General features: G+C 39.6%; 2 protein-coding genes across 2 annotated transcripts in view; both read left to right on the forward strand.

The window, feature by feature from the left end:
- Positions 1 to 24,507, forward strand: part of LOC136872036 (probable cytochrome P450 49a1) — a 334,038-nt gene that overhangs the window by 10,483 nt on the left and 299,048 nt on the right. The window lies entirely within an intron of this gene.
- LOC137500424 (probable cytochrome P450 49a1) lies at positions 9,756 to 23,288 on the forward strand. Its single transcript, XM_068227315.1, has 5 exons — positions 9,756 to 9,898; positions 16,775 to 16,944; positions 17,700 to 17,778; positions 20,093 to 20,299; positions 21,999 to 23,288. The coding sequence occupies exons 1-5, from the start codon at positions 9,773 to 9,775 to the stop codon at positions 22,104 to 22,106; spliced, it is 690 nt and encodes a 229-aa protein (XP_068083416.1). The 5' UTR covers positions 9,756 to 9,772; the 3' UTR covers positions 22,107 to 23,288.

Raw genomic sequence — 24,507 nt, forward strand, 5'->3', positions numbered from 1 at the left:
AAATAAAAATTGTATCAATTACTATTTACAACATCTCTGTCTATACTCTATTAAGAAATAAAGAACGCTTGTGGAATCGTTGAGTTAATGTTCAGTTAAGAATTGGAGTTCAAGTTGTCTGAATATCAGTTATTCTTGGAATAAATATGAAATTCTGTTCGTTACCACCTATTCCTTACTCTTTAAACTGACACATTATTTAATTTTCGCTAACTGTCTGTCTCGATGCAGGTTTAAAATTCTCAATAAAAATTATCACAAAATTTTCTTGACTTTGAATTGACAAGTACTCTCTTGTAGGTTTCACAGTTTAAATATTCACTTTCACATGCTTAATTGCTTCTTAGTTACTCATATTTCCCTGTGTCACACCATAAGCTAAGCTACGTCCATTGTAAGTCGTAATCACCCTTTAAGTATCGTTATCGTAAGATTTAACTTATGAACTTAAGGTAATGTGACCTTAATTTTAGTGATAAGTATTAGTCTACGTGCGTATTTGGTTGCAAGAAACGTCACCACACATATCCTATGTAGTTATCATCACACATACTACTAACGAAAAATCTACTTGGTCAGAAGACACTACCTCCGACTAAAAATAATTCTCTGTTGAATATCTATGTCACCAGTGATTAGTCTAGTAGGTTGAATTTTGTCCAGAATAATGTTATACACAGTGAGAGTTTTCAAGATCATCCTAAATAAATCAGTGAAGGCTTAAATCTTATCATGACTACATATATGACTCTCTAGGCAATCCTAACATGGATAAAAACATCGCTCTACCAGTCTCGAGATCATATCATAAGCTATGTAAAAATGCATAGGATCAAGAATTATCACATGGAATTGGCAAGAATTCACTGACACTCTCAGAAACATCATTTGAAATCACGAGATCTCACTTAATATTACAATATCCATGATTTCTACCTGCATGAACATATTTCTTCCTGCCCTTGTGCACTTATTTAACTTCTCTCTACAGAATGGAGTTTATCCCCCAGAGTGGAAGCGTGCCAATGTACGTCCTGTGCCCAAAAAGAAAATACCAACAGTCTGTAGTGATTTTAAGCCTATCAACATCCTCTGTGCACTTAGTAAGGCACTAGAAAAAATTGTTCATGAGCAGATATGTGAATATTTGTCTAAATACAACATTCTAAATCCCTACCAATCTGGCTTCAAGAAGGGCCATAGTACTACTACTGCTCTTCTGAAGGTTACAGATGATATACGCGCGGCCACCGATAAGAGGCAGCTTACTATATTATGTCTCTTTGATTTCTCTAAGGCATTTGACTCTGTTAATCATGAGTTGTTTCTTGCTAAGCTGAAGTCAATTGGCTTCTCCAAGAGTGCTCTGTCGTGGTTTGAATCATATCTGTCAAATAGATCACAAAGAGTCACGTTCGTTGACGGTCGATTCTCTAGTTGGGAATCAGTAAACTGTGGCGTACCACAAGGATCAGTCCTTGGTCCTTTATGTTTTTCTTTTTATATTAATGACATATCTGAAGTCTTTAGAAGCAGTAGCTTTCACATGTATGCGGATGACTTACAAGCTTACTTCCACTTTTGTCCCACTAACGCATCTTCTTCTATAACGCATTTTAACCATGACATCTCTCGATTGCTTGAATGGAGCGCAAATCATAACCTCCAATTAAATGTGGCTAAGACCCAGCTTATTTGCATAGGTTACACAAAACTCCTGAAAACTCTTGACCTCAAATCCCTCCCACCAATAAAAATTCTAGAGACAGATATTCATTATAGTGACACCGTTAACAATCTAGGTCTAATTTTCGACAGAACCTTATCCTGGTCTGATCATACGTCAAATGTAATCCGAAAAGTGGTGTCATCCATGCATATTTTGAAACGTAACGTGTCATGTACACCACCTTTCATGCGAAAACTACTTGTTCAAAGTCTTATATTTCCAATAATTGACTATGGTTCAGTCGTATACAACGACTTATCTGAAACTTTGAACATAAAACTACAGAGGGTACAAAACGCATGTGTTCGTTACGTTACAAATGCCAGGCGTGATGAACACATAACACCCTATTACATACAGCTACAATGGTCGAAACTCCATGAACGTCGGGATATCTCAGTAGCTGTTGCTACGCAGAAAATTCTCAAACTGAAGACACCATCCTACCTTTATAATGCATTTAAACCTATGGAGTCGGTACATAACAGAGATAATAGGTTTACAAAAACCACCCTTCAAATTCCCCTTCATCGTACCACTAAATTTAACAAATCCTTTGTTTGCACTGCATCACGTATCTTTAACGTCTTTAATCTTCACCGTTTCGCAAGTAACACTAACTGTACCCAACTAAAGCAGTTCTTAACATCTATCTTTCTGGAGGAGTACGCAAGAGGCTGAGATCAGGCATTCTTGTGTCGAACAATCAGGAATATGTATATTTCGAAGAAAATTGTTTCTCTGCTTTAGCTTTATATTCTTTAAACCCATGTAGTCCAAAATAACAGAAGGGCTTAATGATTTACTTTCTTACTTATTATATAATGTATGTCTTAACCTTACTGGTTTTGGTATCTGTATTTTAATTTTTTTTTTAAGTTTCTTGTTTAGTTTAATACTTTAATATTATAAAAATGTAGTTACTGTTTTCATAAATCTGCATTGTATTATAAGAAGACGCTGCATAAAGGGACTTTTCAGTCTCAGTGGCATGTAAATCACGATCAATAAATTCAAATTCAAATTCAAATTCGCACAGCTATGACTATCTCTCTCGAAGAAACTAATAAATATGACCATCATAAATCACTATCATCCTTATACCATATCTATAACGCGTTAATTATTAACACATTTCACGTATAACAAATCTCTCACTTCATCATATTCAAATCACTTCCTTAAACCGCACATTAACGTGCCGTGACACTCATAAAATGCATACTTTACTTCCTAGTGTCATAGTGCCAAATTTAACATCATAACTCTGAGTAGTCTACTGCCTTATTCCTTCATAAAACACTTCCTATATACGATCTCGCACCGAGTGACTTTGATTAAAATCTGGCACACTGTATTAATGCCAACTTCACTCTTTACTCTTCACTGATAATAATAATAATAACTCTAACTATCTATCCTCACATATCTCTGGAAACATTACGATCGGAATATCACTTGGTGACCACGCCTACTAATGGAATTGACATTTCATATAGATGAATACCTACTTCCAATCATCTCAGCTAGACGTTTATCTACGCACTGTCTTCGCACAAAACACACATATCAACATACAATAATAAAAGATAATATTCTCTTACTTACGAAAACGACTTAGATAATGGACTTAGCTTTGCTCAAGGTGGTCTCGATGTCTTCTCATCTCCGGTCATCTGAGATTAGGATCTCGTCATCTGGTTCCTCCACAAGTGATCGGGTACATCGTAGCTCCTCAACACTGATTACTGGTCATCCGGGATAGCCAACATCGTATCGCCTCATCAGGATCTAAATAGCGTTGCCTTGCTTCTTTACAGGCTCATAATGGAATCTCGTACGTATGTAACACAATAATAACAAAATATGTGATTCATTGCTGTCATTCTTCAACTAATATATCTCTTGTCAAGCTCAGATTGTATGGATTTAGTTATGGTACATTTAATCCAATAAACTAGCTCCAAATCGACCAATATAGATGTTAAATATTTATTCCAATTTGAAAATGATTTTCTTTCCTCTATATTTTTGTTGGTGTGAATGCACTCAAACGCTGATCAGTAAGTTTCCTTCACTATTAAGCGGTATCGGGCAAATTTATTGAAGCTCTGCGCCACTTCGTGACGTAGTTCTATTGGAATCTGTTTATTTCCTTTTTAACGTATTTAATCTTCCGCGCAGCGATTAAATCTTGATAACAGCTGTTTGGCGTGTAGTCGCGAATTATATTTCGTTTCCAAATTACAATATTCAGTTCAGCTGGATAATCCTTTTCAATCTAGTCTTGCGTCTTCTTACTGCTTCGAGGTCAGATTATATAGTAGGTGATGAGCAAATTTTTCTCTTGAATAATAGGTTTAAATAATGTCCATTTGTCATTCTTTTCCTGCGCCTTCTATACATGGTTATTTCCGTAATCGACTGATGAAAATACTTACATTTCGGCCCGTACTGACGTTAAATGCATTTTATTTAACATTTTGATCGCAGAGACTCCATCTTTGCTCCTACAGCTCTTATAAAGAACTGTGAAACGGCACATTAACTTCCCCTACGTTGAAAGAAATATATGGCTTGCTATATATTTGTTATATTCGCCTTCCTTCTTATAATGGGATTTTTCACTGTTCTTTATAAGTTCTCATTCATATCATTACTCCTTTCTTCAGAATAATCTGCTCATTCATGATGTAAGTGGCTTCAATACATACTTCTTTGCTTCGTCATAACATAGGATGATCTGTCACTTCTCTATTCCTTGAAATACAACTTGATGTTGGAACTGTTATGTACTCCTTTACTTTTTCCATTCAAGTCGTGTATTTCATATGCATTATTTCTAAATGAACGGTTTATCATAAATGGTCCTTCGTATAAATGCAAGAATTTCGCGAAGATTTTGTTCGTTACACTGGAGATTGCGGGTTTCTTTATTAATACAAGGTCGCCTTTCTTCAACTCAGGTTGGAATTTCTTATGCTGTACTCTCCTTAACCTTCTGTGTGCTTGAAAATTCGGATGCCCTTCCGATGGTAAGTTTTCTTCTTCCGGTACCTTCTTGTTATCTATGATCATAATGTCGTCATTGATCTTAATTCGTTCTTGGTTTTCCCTCGTGTTTTCGTCAGATATAGGGAATCTTATTTCTTGTTTTTCCATATCGATCGTCATTCCTGTTACCATCATGAAGTCTATTCCTAGTATGATATTATATTTAATTTTGTTCATGACAATGAATGGATGTTCAAAGTGCCTGTTTCCAATATTGATTTCCAGATATGTTTGTATATTGCATTCTACCGTTTTATCCGGTATTATTCCTCTTATTTTAATTTTCGAAACTGGGATGGTTAATAATTTAATTCTTCTACTCATATCTTGGAATAATTCCTTTGAAAGCACGCTGATGCTAGTCCTAGAATCAACTAGGCAACGTACCTTCAGCTCTCCAACTCTTGCTACGATAACAGGCAATTCATATTTTCTTTTCATGTGATGTACTGTCAAATCCTTTATCAGTTCTTCCGAATCGATTTCCCACGAATCTACCTGCGTTATGAAATAACTGTGAATTTTGGAATCCAATGCGTTCTTTATATTCTCAACCTCACCTAATTCAAAATCGGCCTTTTTTTTTGCTTGTTACCTTCTCATTTTCTCTTCTACATTCGAATTCTGGTGGCTCAAAACAATTAAGGCTTGACATTCGATAAACCATCTTAAAGGAGTAACCTAAGTCTAGTGGTAGCCCACGTCTTGATCGCAGCGTACGCCACTGGTGGTAAAAGTGAAAAGTTCTGACGCCTATTGCCCTCATTTTCTCACTAACGAGATATATATCATCAATTGTGCAAAAAACAAAAGTCCCTATATATTCTTTATAAGTTCTGCCATTCATTAAAGCTATTTTAGATACGTCCTGTTTAAATATCTCAACAAAAGGCACCTGAGCATACTTGTGCATTACAGTAAGTATCCCGAGGACAAATCATTTTATTCCCTCGAGAAAGAAAGAAATTTCAAACCGTTAAATAATACAAAAGAATACCAACGACCCAATTCGTACAAGTTTTGAGCGAGATATTGTGACGTTCATCACGTCACCAAGAGTATATTATGGTATTCCGTATGTAGAATATGCCGTTTTCGGCGCTAATCTACGTCAATTAGTGCGCAAGTTAGCACATGTTTATCCTTCCAGGGGTGCGAGTAGCGCACTGGCCGGCCTGAGAGGCTCGGCTCTAATTACGCGCAAACACCGTAAACGAGTCATACTCTCGCCTGCAAGTGAAACGCGTTCTCACTTTGAGCGACAGAGAAAAAATTAGCCACGCCAAGCTGAGTGAGCGGAGTAGGTCACGGAGCCCTGTACTCAACCCTGAAAACATTTTTTCCTTGCTTTTCCCCTGCAGATTTACGAATACCAATCTACCGTCTTCAACTGTTTTCAAGAACGAAAATAACACAAGTTGCGTAATTTACGATGGATTTCTATGACTCAAGATTCATTAGAAGCAGGGAATTATATGCTGATTTATGAAATCAAGAAGTGTTTTTCATAATTATAATAAGACCAAGTACGCAGCAAACAAACACCAGCCAGATGAAGACCATCTGGTGAAAGCGGGCCGCTGGAACGAAGTTAAAAGATCCCCGAGCCATAGGCTCCACCCACACTGGGCTACCAATGGACGCTTTGGAGATTATAGCAAAACGCACTATAAGAGGATGATGGGAATCGATCAGTGTAAACTGGGGTAATCAAGCCTTAATTTGACACCTTAGCCGATCCTGATAACCCACTATTAGTGGAGTGAATTTTTCGAGAAGAAGGAGTTTTACCCTCTCCAACAAGCCTAACACGGTTTCGCTATTTACAGGGATGCGAACCAAAGTAAGTATCGCACTTCGATTCTTCCAGTCGTGTTGTTAGGCGGTATACGTTGTGAATGACTCTATAGTAATATTATTTTTAATAGTGCTACCAACTAAATGACAGATCAGCAATTATTCATTAGTGGCTACGAAGCTGAAGTACTGTCAGTGAAATAATTATATAGTAGTGGACGTGAAAGTTTGTCGATGTCAACAGAGAACGGCATTTAAAGCTTAATTATGACGATTATGCAACCTGTGAAATGATTGATTAAGCTATACGGGAGTGAAGTAGATATGATTCGAACGCTAGTAGGCTGCGCCATCGTGTAAGTCAATACACGAACTTATTAATGCCGAGCGAGTAGCATAGCAGCTCAATAACTGTGTTATAGTGAATAATCAGTTAGAAAAAGAGAGAGGGGCTTATTGACAATGTATTTGACCAGGGCGGTATCTGCTAAACAACCCCGAGCACCGTAGTTAATCTGTATTCCCTAAGAACTAGTGCTGAGTTAGGCCGAGTTAAAACTCCGTTTGTGATGACAGCATCAGATACCCTGTGAGAGTGAAAGCACAAAACGTGGATCATTAGGGGCCAAAACTGCTGATAGTGAATTAGACAGGCAATGAGGGCGAAGCAGTGGGCTACAAGGACAATACCGCTGCTTCATTAGAGAACTCGAGTACATGAGTTTCTCTGATCGTAGCAATTATAATGTGTCGTTATATAACACAATTATAATCAATCAGTTTCCATCATTGTGTTTGTGTGCCAGTGACATCACCATCCGAGGAAGAAGACAGACGTACAGGTGGTCTGTACTCATCCAACACGTCGTATAACGCCGGAGATTTTCCCGTATTGTACGTGAATCAAGCCAACATGCCACCGACCCAACTGCAGCCGAACTCTGGACTCCATGCTGCTGCCGTAGTCGTGATGTGCGGCTAAACCCCTGTATGTAACTTCTCGAGTGAGCTGTGGACGTGATCCGGACTAGCATGAATACCAATCTAAAATTTTTGAAAGTCGAAATTCCTGTAAATATATAAATACATAAATAGCATGCTAATTCTTTAGAAATGTAGTGTAGGATTTCGCTATTTCTAAAGGGATGGTAATAGTTACTTAGTAGGGTTTGCATAGATTGTTTCTTCACTGTTGGATAACTATTTTATTTTACATGAGGGCCAGTGCATGTTATATTTAAGGCCCTAGAATTGATTAAATGTGAAACATCCTGAGAATTAAAGGGATTTTTATATCCATGTAAAATCAATCCAGTTACCTTCAGTTTATAACCAATATCGGTCTCCAGATATTCTAAAATTCTTTGTTTTAATGCTTCACTATATGGCAGGCAATCCTCCTATATGAGTTGAGGATGACGAAGAAGAAACAGCGGTATAACCGTGAGGTGTGACTGTGTTTGTGTTTTACTTAGGTCGCGAATGTTAACATATTTTTGTCCCGGGTGATAGGACATTTTCTTCTGTAGGATATATGTATTGGGCTTTTTACCGTGAGATGGGGCGGAACTTTTTAGGCGGATGGTGGCTGTATTAAATGCGATGTTAATGAAAATATAAATCTTTCCCCAAATGAGTGAATAATAAGCGCGATGCATACATTCCGCGCTGATTATATAAACAAGACTAGATGAAAGCCGATATGTGTAATTGATGCCAATGGCGTCCTGGGAAATTTATAAGATTGAAAGGCGAGTGACAAGATAGTTCGCCGGCCGGACCGTATAGTCCCATTATTTTTAAAAGGGAAGCTGAAAAGAGAGCGAAGCAGGCAGCTAGCCTGTGAGATGTATGGCCTTGCTGAGGCTACGGGAGAGGTATACTGTTGTTACCGCATTGAGAAAAGCGCACTGCAAAGGGCCCGTCTTCCTTCTCCGGTATCGAAATTACATACAATTAATTTAGAGAATAACACCGTTGGATAGATCTGCAGTTCTAAACGATGAGAGAATTCCCTCCATTCATTATATAAATGAAACCGCCTAAAGATTTCAGATTGGAGTTCACACTTCACTCAGTCACAGGACCTGGGTTCAAGTCCCAGCAACACCGGAGGAATTTATGCCCACTGCCGCTAACTTCGAGCGGATCATACCGTCCGTGATTTATTATATGGATATAAGATGTATCTCTGTTTGTCATTTATTCCAGGTAGTGATATTTATTTGAATATTGTTTTGGTCATTGGTTCACTAACGTGTATTGTTACAGGGATCACCGTTGTATAAATGTCCAAGTCGTATGATTGTAGTTAAGTGGCATCCCAATGGAACATGAGTTATGTGATATTTGCTCAATTGTGAGATAACGAGATAGGATTTTCTAGTAAATGATACTTTCAGATATTTTTAAATATACTGATAAATAAATATGTCCACCACTTGGTTCACCTGATACCTGATACTTGATACTCGTCTCTAGGACGACATAACGTGTCATTTGAATATTTAAATAAATAGGCGAAAGAACTCTGGATATACCTTCATGAGTGAAAAGCGACTCTAGATAAAAGACTAGAGAGACACTGGATCCTCAAGAGAATCGTAGTGTTCGTAATTCATGTACTTAAAATGGTAGCATATCCATGTAAATAATATCCATGTGCTTTCCCAGGTATTGAAAATTGTGTGTGAAAAATGGAATTCATTCTTCTCATTTCTTAGGTAAATAGTATTCCTCGCATAATTAAGGTTTCCCTACTTTATAGATAGTTTGTTGCACCTTTTTAGGACGGTCATTCAGACCCGTAATGCTCTACTCACTTGGCTAGCGTATTATATTAGTAGGGGATATGGGACTTAGAAGCCGGGCTTTGTTCGGAGATCTCATCTGAGTTATTCTATTCTGGTGTCATTGTCAAGGGCTGCAGCAAATTATTCATGTACTCGAACCTCGAAAGTAGTACAATATGCATGTTATTAATACGGAAAATCTTTCATTATTTTATGAGATAAATATATAAAACTTAATATTTTCTCATTTCTACTGTCGAACAGACCTAGAACAAGAAGTAAATAATATACAAATGAATATTTTCCCAAACACTAAAATGACGGTAAGAAATATACTGTAACAATTGTTTCTGTTCTTTCCAGAGTGGGCATGAAGTACATTAAACAAGCCCAAGACAGAATGATGAAGAGGTCTCCCGACGCCCAAAAGGATATGAGTGTGCTAGAGACTCTTCTAGTCCGGAATGAAGACCCAATGATTCCGTTCGTGATGGCACTTGATATGTTGCTTGCAGGAATAGACACGGTAAGATACGTTTATTCAAACGGATTTTAAAATTTGCAAGGTTTGATTGGCATGTATTCTAATACGTAGAAATCCCATGTTCATGCAGATCATTAAAAGCCTTGGCCTGCCTAAGAGGCTGCTGCCTAGCCAAGCGTCCTGAATATATTCGCCTTTGAAATGGTCAATGCGATGACGTCTATACTTTTCTTGCTCAAGAAATTTCAGCGTCTCTAATATCAGAAAACAGGGCTATGTCCGGATCACAACAGCATAGAACATGTAGGCCTACCTCGTGATAGCTATTGTCAGAATAAAGCATCCGTCAGTACGTGTTCGGAATGTTTTTTTGATATTTTATCTCTTAATTCAAAACAAATTTATACATCTTGAGGACGAAATCGATGTACACTGACTGACAGAGCAAATGCAACACCAAGAAGGAGTGGTCAGAACTTTATGCCAATTGCAGGGTAGACTGACGTCACTGAGGTATGCTCATGATATGAAATGCGCCGCTGTGCTGCGCACGTAGCGAACGATAAATGGGACAAGGCGTTGGCGAATGGCCCACTTCGTACCGTGATTTCTCAGCCGACAGTCATTGTAGAACGTGTTGTCGTGTGCCACAGGACACGTGTATAGCTAAGAATGCCAGGCCGCCGTCAACGGAAGCATTTCCAGCAGACAGACGACTTTACGAGGGGTATGGTGATCGGGCTGAGAAGGGCAGGTTGGTCGCTTCGTCAAATCGCAGCCGATACCCATAGGGATGTGTCCACGGTGCAGCGTCTGTGGCGAAGATGGTTGGCGCAGGGACATGTGGCACGTGCGAGTGGTCCAGGCGCAGCCCGAGTGACGTCAGCACGCGAGGATCGGCGCATCCGCCGACAAACGGTGGCAGCCCCGCACGCCACGTCAACCGCCATTCTTCAGCATGTGCAAGACACCCTGGCTGTTCCAATATCGACCAGAACAATTTCCCGTCGATTGGTTGAAGGAGGCCTGCACTCCCGGCGTCCGCTCAGAAGACTACCATTGACTCCACAGCATAGACGTGCACGCCTGGCATGGTGCCGGGCTAGAGCGACTTGGATGAGGGAATGGCGGAACGTCGTGTTCTCCGATGAGTCACGCTTCTGTTCTGTCAGTGATAGTCACCGCAGACGAGTGTGGCGTCGGCGTGGAGAAAGGTCAAATCCGGCAGTAAATGTGGAGCGCCCTACCGCTAGACAACGCGGCATCATGGTTTGGGGCGCTATTGCGTATGATTCCACGTCACCTCTAGTGCGTATTCAAGGCACGTTAAATGCCCACCGCTACGTGCAGCATGTACTGCGGCCGGTGGCACTCCCGTACCTTCAGGGGCTGCCCAATGCTCTGTTTCAGCAGGATAATGCCCGCCCACACACTGCTCGCATCTCCCAACAGGCTCTAAGAGGTGTAAAGATGCTTCCGTGGCCAGCGTACTCTCCGGATCTCTCACCAATCGAACACGTGTGTGATCTCATTGGACGCCGTTTGCAAACTCTGCCCCAGCCTCGTACGGACGACCAACTGTGGCAAATGGTTGACAGAGAATGGAGAACCATCTCTCAGGACACCATCCGCACTCTTATTGACTCTGTACCTCGACGTGTTTCTGCGTGCATCGCCGCTCGCGGTGGTCCTACATCCTACTGAGTCGATGCCGTGCGCATTGTTTAACCTGCATATCGGTTTGAAATAAACATCAATTATTCGTCCGTGCCGTCTCTGTTTTTTCCCCAACTTTCATCCCTTTCGAACCACTCCTTCTTGGTGTTGCATTTGCTCTGTCAGTCAGTGTACATTGGGTCTGTGATATAGGACGTCGCATACGACCAGAAAAAGATCGACGTCGTAATTTCGGGCGAAAGTAAAATCCACATAATGTGAAAAAAGTCGCATTACACCAACTTCTCATGTACGTATATTTAATTATTGAAAATGTATCCCTTAAGTATCTCGAATGTCCGTATGTGTTTCCCCACCTATTTCTGCAGAGACGAATAAGGTGCCATATTCATATGTGCATCTTGCTGATCGTTATTTGCATCACTTTACCGAAAGCGAACCACAGTTTTTAATTCATTACTGGAAACCCATCGGCGCTGCCATACCTTCTCCTTAATGAAGTCCCACAAAGCATTTCCTTGGGTGATTAGTTCTTGGGTGCGTGGGGACTTAGGTAACGGCGCAGGTGCTTGTTCACTTCCACGGCCATCCCTACCATCTTGAAATATTTCGCCGAGCCAGTCAAGGACGGCAGCTACGAGGTGTGTCCAATTCCACTCCAATCCAACGATGTGGAAACGCTACGTCGCGATAGCAAAAGACGGCAAATGCGAAGTGTGCTGGTGCACAATCCTCTTGCAGCCAGATGGTGTTCCTGATGCCTGCTGTTTTCAGCTGCGGACGTAACCCGTTATTCAGCACACTGTGATTGGAAAGTTGTTCTACTGCCTCATCAGGGGAATAAGGAGCAAACTGATCGTCTGAATTCCAGCCCGCCCGCACCACCGCATGTGGAGGTTCATGTTACATTTCTTCATAAAGGTAGTGATTCTACCTTGCTCAAAAGGAGATGATACCTTTTCATGAACTGCGTTAAATGGCATATTCATCCTGCCTCGTCAGTTTTATAAACATTTGTAGCAACAAGGCACATGCTATGCGGCACATGTCCAAATTCCTATATGATAATTCATTCACACTCTCGCAGGCTGGAGAGATTTCAACATTAAGTCATAGATGTGGTCGGCATGGTTGATCGTGAAATTCCTAACCCGGTGGCACGTTTTTATATTATTTTCATGGAGAGCCTAGCCCCAGACTTAGTTACAGTTGAATATCTGCGTCGCTGCGCATCTCTAACACTTCCTGTGCTGAAAGCCTTTTCTCCACACTTCAACAATTTACCGCTCGTGAAATGTTACTGCTTCAGCAAGTTTTACCTCAACACTATCCACCATTACAAGTTATTACTGACTGTTGATTTCTATTTGCACCGTTGCGATTTCCCATCAGATTCCACGAAATATCTCCCGTTATCGTAGCTCAAATCCGAGTATTGATTACGCACTTCACATGAAGGTATACTGGAACATATAGCCAAAATTTGAACATTTGTAGCACGCAGAGATGTGGGAGTTTCGAAGGGCGTGCCCATGAGCCTCTTGATTATCATCATGTTGATCAGTATCCACTCAGTAAGTTCCAATATGTGTTCCCCACTGGAGCACTATACTATGGAAACTACAGAATAATTCCTATTTTACCTGCGATTTCCAAAGCACTCGAGTGTCTGGTTCATGAGCAGGTGTTGGAATACTTAAACAACCATTCTGTCCTAAACCCATTGCAATCTGGCTTCTAGTAGGGACACAGCACGGCAACTGCCCTGCTCAAAAGGACTGAGGACATACGACACGCAATGGACCAAAGACTGGTGACAATACTTACTCTCCTCGATTTCACTAACAAATTTGACATTACAAACATCCAGGCTCTATTAAGCAAGATGCAATCTTACTACTTCGATCAACGAACTAGTAATATCATTTCATCGTACCTCAAAAATCGCGCGCAACGAATTATAACCCTTGATCAAACCTCTCGCTGGCTAACCAGGAAGGAAGGCACGCCGCAGGCTAGTATTTTAGGCCCCTTGCTCTTTATTTTGTTCATAAACGGCATTTCATATAAATTAAAGAACAGTAGCCACCATCTTTATGCGGACGACTTACAAATATACTGTCACTGTAAGACCTCTATTTTGCCTCAAGGCATAATAAGCATCAATGCTGACCTTCAGCGACCTAATGCTTACTCCTTGAAAAATTCCCTCCATCTTGACCTCTCCAAGACACAAGGAATCATTATTGGCTCTCAAAAATTGTTGACCACACTACGATACAAAACTATTCCTCCTGTTATACTGAATGGTAGAGTTATTGCATTCTGCCAAACTGTGATATATGTTGGAGTGACAATTAACGAAATTTTAAATTGGTCTGAATATATTAAGAATGTGTGTAAAAACATGTTTTCGATACTTCGTTCAGTTAAAAGAAACAGCAATATTTTACCTTGTAGTATGTGAGTCAAACTCATACAAACATTAGTGCTTCCTGTCTCCGACTACTGTGACGTCATTGTTGTAGACTCAACCAAAGAGCTTACTCCGAGACTTCATCGAGCGCTTAACTGTCTCCTTAGATTTACTGTATATACAGACTGAGTTCTGACACACATGTCACCCCATACTATCTCACTATTTCATGGCTGAAACCTGACAAACGACGGACGTATCACATACAGATATACAGACTGCTCTCTGAAGACAGACCACTATACATTTCATCCCAGCTTAAGTATTTGTCCTCCTTTCACAGCAGTAATGAACGCTCTGGTTCCTCCCTTTCCATTCCTGTTCACCGATCCTATATGTACAACAATTCCTTTGCTGCGACGGATCTAGACGTTGGAATACCCTGCCTGTCAGTGTCAGAAATAAGGCCAATTGCCGAGACTACGTGTTGAATGCAGCTGGCTAACTTGTATGACTGGATGATCGAATGAATGTGAGTCAGAAAAGTTTAATGTATTTTTGTGTATGTTATTATGTCCTATATAATATTATGTACTTGTACTCAAATGACGTATCACTACAGTGGTTAAGTGCAAGAGAGGCCCAAGAGCCCTTCACCACCTACGAAGGCATAATAACTAAATAACTCAATAAATGTGACCGTTTGAATCTGCAGTAGCACGTAAATCGCAACGCGACCCTCTTGATAAGCCTTTCGATACTCAACATAGGTGTTTTTGGACTTTTTGTAATTTTGACATGATCCTGTATCGTCTTGAATGGGTTAGCGTTAATTTTGAAACCGTATATAGTTCTGATATTTTGGAAAACAAATGGTTTCATTTCATCGAACCAAAATTATCTCAATTACTGCGTATTTGACTTTCTGACCTGTGCTCGTAGACTTTACAGAGAAAGATTCAATGCACCTCATATGATGTGCTACCCCTCTGCAGTCTAGAGCTACACTAATTGTTATCCGTGCGACACATGGTTTTAGTACCCCAAGATGTCGACGCTATTGTATCAACCAGCTTGTACCGAGATCAAACTCTGGTTGGGGTGGGTAATTAGATTCTCTCTCCTTTGCAATGAGATGTTAATCATTGTCTCAAATGAATTATTTCAATTCTAAAAATTTCATGCGTTTTTAACACTCACTGGCCCGAATGTGGTTGATAAATTTTACACTTGTTTCCGTCTAGGCCTACACAATCATAATGGTATTATGTTAATGTGTCTAGGTGAAGGATGTGGGGAGCTCAACACAGCACGTTCGTGTGTTCGTGCATAACTTCTCTCACGGACTGTGCTCCTCTACTACTTGGTGTGAAGCACCGTTTTGACTTCCCCCTTCTCATTCCAAAGTGGTGGGCATTACTCTGAATGAAACTTCAAGAAATGTGCCTGGATTTCCCAAATTCAGTAGACCTGCCTTGTGATTTTTCCAAACTTAAATCCAAAGAAAATAACCGCAGCAGTTGGGGATAAACAGCAGGATGCTTATTTACAACACCTATCCTTTGGACATCACTTTGACTGATAGATATTGTTATTGAATAATGAGAGCGACAATTCTGCCACCTTTTTGTACATGGTTTTCAGTGTCCAGTGTCTAACACTACTGTGTGCATATAGGACTATCGCTGTATTGATTGTCATTTCTGAATTATTTAGCAATGAAGCACATTTTGGAAACATAAATGAAATATACTACCACTAGGTTGTTTTGACATTACTAGGCTTACACGGACTAAGGGTTCATCCTAGACAAGACCTTCCTATTCCGAAGTTTTTGTTCTTCGACCCCTCAGTTTCTTCGCAACTTTATGAATCACGCGATATAAAAAGTACATATATATACAAATACATTTTCATTACGGATTATTATGCTTTGCGTTGCTCACTCTAAAAGAAACTGTTGATAAAAAATTCTCTATTTGCTCCCAGATCCGTAGCATCGTTTAGTTACTCTCCTATCATATTTTATATCATTAAGATCGGAATCTTTCACAACAGTCTCCCACTTCTTTTCTTACCTTCCATGGTCGAGAACATTATTTTTCCAGGTAACACATCCTGCTCTAACCGTTTTCGATGATCCCAACGCCAAAGCCGGTGAATTCAATCCTACCTTAGCCCTTGTGAGGGTAATCCTGCCATACTTCCGACTTGTTTTTTTTTTCAGCGATCATTCCATGATTGTTACTTATAACTTATGAATGGGATATAACGAAAATGTCCACCCTTCACTCCCGTGCAGCAAAGTCGATCTAAGCACAAACCGGTGCAAAAAGATTTCCCCAAGTTCGCGGGTGTATCCTTGAAATATATTTAATAGCGGCAACGTCTAATAACATACTGTAGGTTGTACCATATTTTTACAAGTATATAAATTAAGTAATTTTACATGTATGAATTTTCATAGTCCCATATACTCATGTTAGTGTAAAATTTATTATTATAATATAGTGTCAGAGGAATTTCCGGTCTAGAAATCCAAAAATAACAGCCAAGTGGATCCGTCGTGCTGACGACACGACACCTCGTAATCCGCAAGGCCTTCGGCTTCAGAAGCGGTCTCTTGGTAGGTCAAGGCCCTTCAGGGCTGTAGTGCCATAGGGTTAGGTTATCAGGTGAATTTGGTTGTTACTAACGTAATAGTAGACACTGCTTTTCAGAATTTAAAAAAAATATGTATTTAAATAATGCCCCTCTACTGCGATTGGAGAATCTGGCAGTGTGAAATAAATCAGATAAAATAATTAAATTCATTTCTGTTTCAGACTGCTAACTTAACTGCAAAAGCAGCCCATTTTCTATCAAGGAACCAGGATAAGCAAGAGATCCTTTATGAAGAACTTAAAAGAATTTTGCCAAGAAAAGATCAAGAAATTACTGCGAATAACTTGGAAGACATGAAATACCTTAAAGCCTGCCTCAAAGAAACAGCAAGGTATTATTTTTATTACCACGGTAATTTAATACAGTGTACGTAATATACAAATAGTGGATATTAATTCTACCATTTCATCCCACACAGTGTTTAATATTATCTGTATAGTTAATGGAGAATTTCAACAATGGAGTGCAACTTCTGCATCAGTACGGTATTCGAATTAATTAATTAAACATTATTTCTGGAAACTGTACAGAAATCTTCATTACCATGTACTAAATTTACTTCCAATAGTAAAGTAATCTATGCTCTCTTCAATCGTCATTTAACGTGTCTCGTAACACGCTTATACCAGTGAATTTTTCTAAAACTTTTGCTATCACTTGACTTGCCATTTTGGACAAAATGCACGCTGATTTAGAGACAACCTCTGTATCATCTTGTCAGATCATTAAAGTCATATTTCGTAATCTATTAAGACTTCTTTTACGGTATCCTTCAGAAGAATAATAAGAGTTGTAGGCGACTTCAATTGGTTCAACGACATTACTTTTTTGGAGTAATCTGTACCTCAGGGTCATAAAATTCATTTTTTTTTTTTGCCTATTGGTTCCTGGGTTTGGTTGTTTAAGCAAACCTGGGAGAATTAGGATATTCTAGAAATTTTAAATAATATCTACGATCATACATTCATTTCTGAAGGCTATACATTCACAGGTATCATACAGTTTATCAATATGCTGTATATTAGCGTAAAAAATATCCGTTCATTCAAGGTGACTGACAGTTACGTACCTTATTTTGTCTCACAGAATTTCACCCGTCTTTCCTGCGAACTTCAGGCAAACGCCCACTGATATGGTCATCGGCAACTACCAAATTCCGAAAGGGGTAAGTTGATATGAACAGCACACCTACAATTTCAGAGTGCATATTTCAAAATTTATTGGCATTTATGAAAATGTCGGGGCTTCTTTGATTGTTTTGGATCAATGAAGATCTGGGGGAAGGGGGGGGGGGGATATGAGGGTTGGACAAAAACGAAATCATGCAGATGATAAGTATTATTCCCGTCAACGACCGGTACTACAGCTAGTTTAAAATAAGAGTTTCGTCTGGACACTGCTCAGAATGAAAGGAAAATGGTATTTCTGGATCGGCCATGTCCACAGTAACAAGGAAATGCCCTTTTTTTAATTTGCCGTCACCTCTGTCTGTCTGTCTGTCTGTCTGTCTATCTGTCTGTGCGCTCATTACGACAAATTGTCTCAAGAGAATTTAGCGAACTATGTACAGTCGTGTGAAATGGTAGAATAAGGGAAACGTAAAATTTAATTCTCGAAAACATATGCTAATAACTCCTATCGATGAATGCTACTGAAGTTACATAGAATTACATTTTCGATCATTCATCTCTTATAAATTTTTAATAATAATAATAATAATAATAATAATAATAATGTTACAAGGATAGCCCAGAAACTAATGCGCCAAACTTGTTCTCGACAATTATTTATTGAACACAATGAAATTTATACACAAGAAATAATTATGCTCCTTCTACCTTATTATTTTTCCACCTAATCTCCTTCCCGTTCTATGGTCTTCCTCCAGCAAGACACAAGAGCGTGTATGCCCTGGTGGTACCACTGCTTGTTCTTTCACGAAGCCACTTATTCACTGTGCGAATCACCTCTTCGTCACCCTCAAAATGTCTCCCACGGAAGGAATTCTTCAATGGCGCAAACAAGTGAAAGTCTGAGGGAGCTAGGTCAGGGCTACAGGGTGGATGGGATAACACTGTCCAACCCTGTTTTGTGATGTGGTCCAACGTCCTCAAACTTGTGTGAGGGCGAGTGTTATCATGTAGAATCAAAAAATCGCCTGGGGTGTTATGGCGTGCAAGTCACAGGAAGCGCTTCTTGAGTTTGGTTAATGTGTCCACATACACCTTAGAGTTAATGGTGGTGCATTTCGGCATCACATCATTGGGTATGAAACCATCACAGTCCCAAAACACAGTGGTCATGACCTTGCCAGCGGAAGAAGTTGCATTGATTCTTTTTTCTCTGGTGAGTCAGGATAGCGCCTTTTTATCCATTGACGTTTTGTTTCGGCTCAAAATGGTGAACCCAGGTTCCATTACAATCCAGTTCAAGAAGCCTACCCCTCAGATTCAAAACTTTGCAGCAACTCAGAATAATTTTTTCTCCTGAGAGTTCTGTGTTCCTCCATAAGACGACCTCCATAAGACCTATCTGTGTCGGTGCGACGTAAAGCCCCTAGCAAACAAAAAAAAAAAGAAAGAAAGAAATTTACTGACGCTGGAAATGGCAGTTTCGAAGAAGGAGCCCGAATATAATTATTTAAATACGTATGTTATTGGTCCTATTGAAAAGTAATATGTGAAAAAAGTAACAGAGAATATAATTTGTCTTACACAGTTTTACAGTACTAATATCCTAACCGATTACCTTTAATAAATCTCTAGGAAATTTATCTACTCCAGCTACTTTACACTTTTACAATTTTGTACCTTACTGCAACTATCTCTTATTTCTCTATTAGAAACGATGGCGTGTGGCCTTTGAAGAGGTCTAGTGCAGGTATTTCTAGTTGACGCCGTATAGGTGACCCTCGTGTCGATGAGGACGGGGCCGTACCTATAATGAAGACAGCACACACTCAGCCCCCAAGCCATCGGAATTAACCAATGACGTTTACAATCTCCGACCCGGCCGGGAATCGAATCCTGGAAACTCAGGACCAAAGGCCAGCATGCTAACCATTTAGTAGTTGAGCCAGACTATTTCTCGGGCCGATGACCTTCGATGTTAGGCTCCTTAAAACAACAAGCATCAGCAGACTATTTCTCAATTTATTTAGTAGGCCTACACGCTGAAATCCTCTATATGATGTGCCATTCAAAACACATGTTTCAATGCAGGCATAACGCAAGGAGGTTAATTTGAACTTGAAACAAAATTCATGTTTCTAGAACGGGTCTCTTAAAAGTCAATACTCTAATTTAATTAGGAATTAGGGTTTTGGAAAACCCCATGTGCTCAATATTTTCTACATTTTAATTCGTCTTCTTCTTCTGTAGTTCGTGAATCATCCGTATATTTTATCCGTAGGAAATTAATGTTCTGTTATGACAACTTCCGAAAAATACTCAATCTCTTTTATATCCTTTTCCCCACAGATTAACCTCATCTTGGACCACAAGGTACTGTGCCATCTTGAAGAAAATTTCCCAGAGCCTCAGAAGTTCATCCCTGAAAGGTGGCTGAAGGATGGTGATCAACTTCAAAATGCGCATCCCTTCGTATATTTGCCTTTTGGATTTGGACCCAGAACGTGTATTGGAAGACGGTTCGCTGAGTTAGAGTCAGCAGCACTAATTGCTAACGTAAGTATTTGCATAATTTTTATGAGATTTCAAGAACATGGGTGACAATATCTTGTGTAATAGGGTTATGATCACTGTCAGTCTAACCCTACCGGGCGAGTTGGCCGTGCGGTTAGGAGCACGCAGCTATGAGGTCGCATCCGGGAGATAGCGGGTTCAAACCCCACTGTCGGCAGGCCTGAAGATGGTTTTCCGTAGTTTCCCATTTTCACTCCAGGCAAATGCTGGAGCTGTACCTTAATTAAGGCCACGGCCGCTTCCTTCCCATTCCTAGGCCTTTCCTCTCCCATCGTCGCCATAAATCCTATCTGCGTCAGTGAGACGTAAGACAAATAGCAAAAAATGCCTAACCCTAAACGCAATGCTCCTAGTTCCTAAAAATTAACTATTGCCAGTAGACAGAGGAATATACGAAGGCACGTGTATGAAATATTGGACTTGCTGGCCAGATGATAAGAAAATTTGATGGATAAGTTATGTCAAAATACAAAAGGTAAGGTAAGGCAAGGGTGTATTCTGCCCGAAGGCAGGTCCGAACCTCCGCAGAGGTGTGCTTGAGCCGGAGTTTACGTACGGTAGGGTGGCCAGTTCCTTTCCGCTCCCCCCCACCCCACTAACAGCTCGTGGCAAATCTTGACCACGCCCAATGTTGCGTATCTTTGGAGATCTCACGGGATACTGTGTTACACACCGCTACGGCCGTGGTCAAAACACACAATACAGATTATTTGCTATATAATTTGTGGTTAAATCTTGAAAGATACATTAACATTATCAAATTGATATATATAATTCAATTTATATTAAAGAAACTCAATTACTTATTATGTCACTGCTGGATAAAGAGTGGAAATAAGACTATAGGATAGCAATTCGCCGATCTTCTACCCTAAAGGAAAAGGAGGAACATTTTGTTTTAACACTACGAATCGTAATCAATATTAAAGGAACTTAATAATGTTTCTAGTTTTGTGCCATACCTGGCCTGCTCTTACACTATCTGGTTCGCTATTCTGACGAACTTCTTACTTTCTGTCACACATGTGCACTCATTGACATGGCTACCATGGCCGCCTTTCACTTCTAATTGTACATGCAAACTTAGTCCAAGGAGTTCACAAATGTCGCTTGTGTCGTCGTGTGATATATCATGTTATTGTTTCCCGATCTTGTTCTGTCTGACTTTTCCATGGCTTTTCTTCTCATGTTTTATCTTGCTGAGGGGAAATGAAGTGTGACGCGATTTTTCTCGAAGGTTGTTCTTACACGCGTTATTTCAACCGTTTTAAGATGTAATCATTATTGGTCTCGGAGGTTTCCAGCGTGCTTTATTGCACTTACATGGATGGGTTCAAGGGTACTGGTATTATTATGGTTTTTTCATCATTCTTTCTCCCTATTGTTGGCCTGCTTCGTGGCATTATGCTTAGTCATTATCATTTTTATCTCCGTAGCTATTTATTTCGTGGCCATTCTTGGTTCGCACCGTTTTTGTCCTCGTTATAGTAATTATGTTAGCTATGTTTTACATGGTGTGACGTCCCGGCACAAGTTCCGTGCAAGCTCTTTGCGCTATAAATGGTTACACGTATAACACATGATCATGATCAAACGTTTAATATGCTAATATTTATGTTCATCCTTACATGATCCAGTTCAATATTTATTGAATACTAAATACTATTTTTCTGTCTTTCAGATATTCCGCAATTTCCGTCTGGAGCATGACGAAGATTTGAAGGAAGTAGTTAATGTTATGTCTGCTGTTGGAAACAAATTGAACTTCAGACTAGAAGACAGATCGTAGTCCCAGAAGCCATTCGTCCCTCGTCCTTCCTAACGAAGCAATGTATCGAATTGTTCATATATTTTATAGCACTTGGCCACTTTGCGTACTCGTTCATTAGGAATCATCTCTAACTGGTTCAGCTTTGCTTCTTAGTAAAGTAAAAAAGACAGATTATGAATCTGCGAACAACAAACGCAACCTTGTTAAATTGCTTCTCCGCCTGATTGCGGCACTGTGGCTCCGTACCAACCTACAACTAAGATGGATTTTCTGCATTCCCAGCTCAATAAATCTTCCGCCATCACAATGAAAACTAATGTTTAGTTTATTTAATTTCCGATCGATAAATATCCCATAATATATCATACAGTTCGTATTACCACCATTAATCCAAGCACGGTAGATCATGTTTACGACTCTGGTAGCTTACTGAACTGTTCACTGCTCAAAAAACATTAGTTTTTATGTTTTAATACAACATATTATATACATTTTTATTTTACGATGGGATAGGAAATGGCTGTGATTGGTAATGTGTCAAATAATTTATAATTTAGTATTTAATTTAAAATGAATAAAAATGTACGCAACAGTCACTAAAGTGAAACTTTGTTGTTACTCGTTTCACAATTCTGTAAATACTCCACTCGTAAAGTAAGAGATCACATGCCTTAACTATGATACGGCCCCAAAATTTACCTCTTGTGCAAAATTGGGAAAACACGGAAAAACATTTTCACGGCTGCCGGCAGTTGGTTCAGCACCAATTGTCTGCCAAATACAAGCTGACATATATGTGAACCAAGCCGTTGTCCCACTCGCGTGCTACATCATAACTCCATTTACACGCCTCTGATATTTTCCATAGCAAAACAAACAAACAAACACACACACACACACACACACACACACACACACACACACACACACACACACACACACACACGCATACTGAGTGAGTCAAACATGGATAATTTTCTTGGTAATGTGTCAAATAATTTATAATTTAGTATTTAATTTAAAATGAATAAATATGTACGCAACAGTCACTAAAGTGAAACTTTGTTGTTACTCGTTTCACAATTCTGTAAATACTCCACTCGTAAAGTAAAAGATCACTTTCCGTGGCTGATGCATAAGTAAATGATGTATAATTTAAAAATAAATAAATAAATAAATAAATAAATAAATAAATAAATAGATTTAATGTGTTATCCCGAGATTATAATTAAATTACTTTTCCTTCTTAAGCAAATTTTTTGAGAAATGCTGTATCTCTAGTAAAGATTGCGTGCCAAAAGCCTGGATTAAATTCCAAATCTCTCCGCACTGCTCATATGGAGTGAGGGCATATGACGCTGGTGATGGTGATTCGTCCGTCGGAAGGTGACGTTAAGCCTTGAGCAGACCCCTTGGTGCTACAGGAGTAGGCTATGTGCCGGCACCGGGTTTCACCCTCTCCCTACTATCATATATCACGTCATTCATTTCATTTCATTAACTCCTCTGATGAGGTTGTCGTCAGGAAGGGTATCCGGTCATTAAAAACCCGCAACGACAGATTCCTCTCACCTCATACCCGACCCCGTAGGGAAACGGGACAAGGGTTGGACAAACACTGTATCTCTAGTAAATTGCTAGCTCCATTTGTTCATCAGTGACCGAGTATCATTCTCCAGAGCTGATTCAAAGGTAAGTGAATATTTGAAGGGACTAATGAAATTGTATTCATACCATGTCATACGATATAGTACTGTAGCGTAGATTATATGTGGTGAAATATTTGGTGTTTACCCAACAAACTATATTACAACTCGGCTTGTCACAGACCACAAGATTGCTTATTCACCCTCTAGAACAGTAAAACGAAAAGTCTAAGCCAAAATACCTGCAAGCAGTAACTAAGGCAATAGTTAGTGATGATGACGACGAATAATATTAATTTCGCTTGACTATGGGTAATCTGGTGCTGTCTTTGTAAGACAGACCATCTTAAAATGGTGAGGGGCAGCTGCCCTGGGTAAACGATTGCGCGTTATTGTAGTGGAAAACAGCTGACTAATGATCGTGTTTTTTCAGTCCCCACTATCGGTTTTCTAAACACAATAGAAGGCCAAAATATTGTAGCCTATCAGTAAATGACCTTCACTGGCTCTCACCCTCGGATGTCGAACTGGAATTACAAACTAGGGAAAATATATTTGTTTTCTTGTCTTCTATATTTGTGCAAAACATTGTGGCGGGTTATTAGGTAATTTAAAACTACAAAATACACGCATGTACATAAAAACCAGAACACCTTGAAAGACTAGAGGTAGGAAGTTCATATTCACAGGACATGTGCACTGGTATGTTCTGCAGAAATGATTAACATTTGAAGGATGTCGACCCTCAGGTTCAAGGCCCACATTGATATCTC

Source organism: Anabrus simplex, chromosome 4, assembly GCF_040414725.1.
Source record: "Anabrus simplex isolate iqAnaSimp1 chromosome 4, ASM4041472v1, whole genome shotgun sequence".
NCBI lineage: Eukaryota > Metazoa > Arthropoda > Insecta > Orthoptera > Tettigoniidae > Anabrus > Anabrus simplex.

What these genes read in the sequence shown, in the direction of transcription:
- LOC137500424 (XM_068227315.1), top strand. Translation starts at nt 9,773, where the DNA reads ATGATGAAGAGGTCTCCCGACGCCCAAAAGGATATGAGTGTGCTAGAG. An exon ending in TGCTTGCAGGAATAGACACG is followed by an intron (nt 9,899 to 16,774) that starts GTAAGATACGTT and finishes TTTCTGTTTCAG; the next exon opens with ACTGCTAACTTAACTGCAAA. An exon ending in TGCCTCAAAGAAACAGCAAG is followed by an intron (nt 16,945 to 17,699) that starts GTATTATTTTTA and finishes TTTGTCTCACAG; the next exon opens with AATTTCACCCGTCTTTCCTG.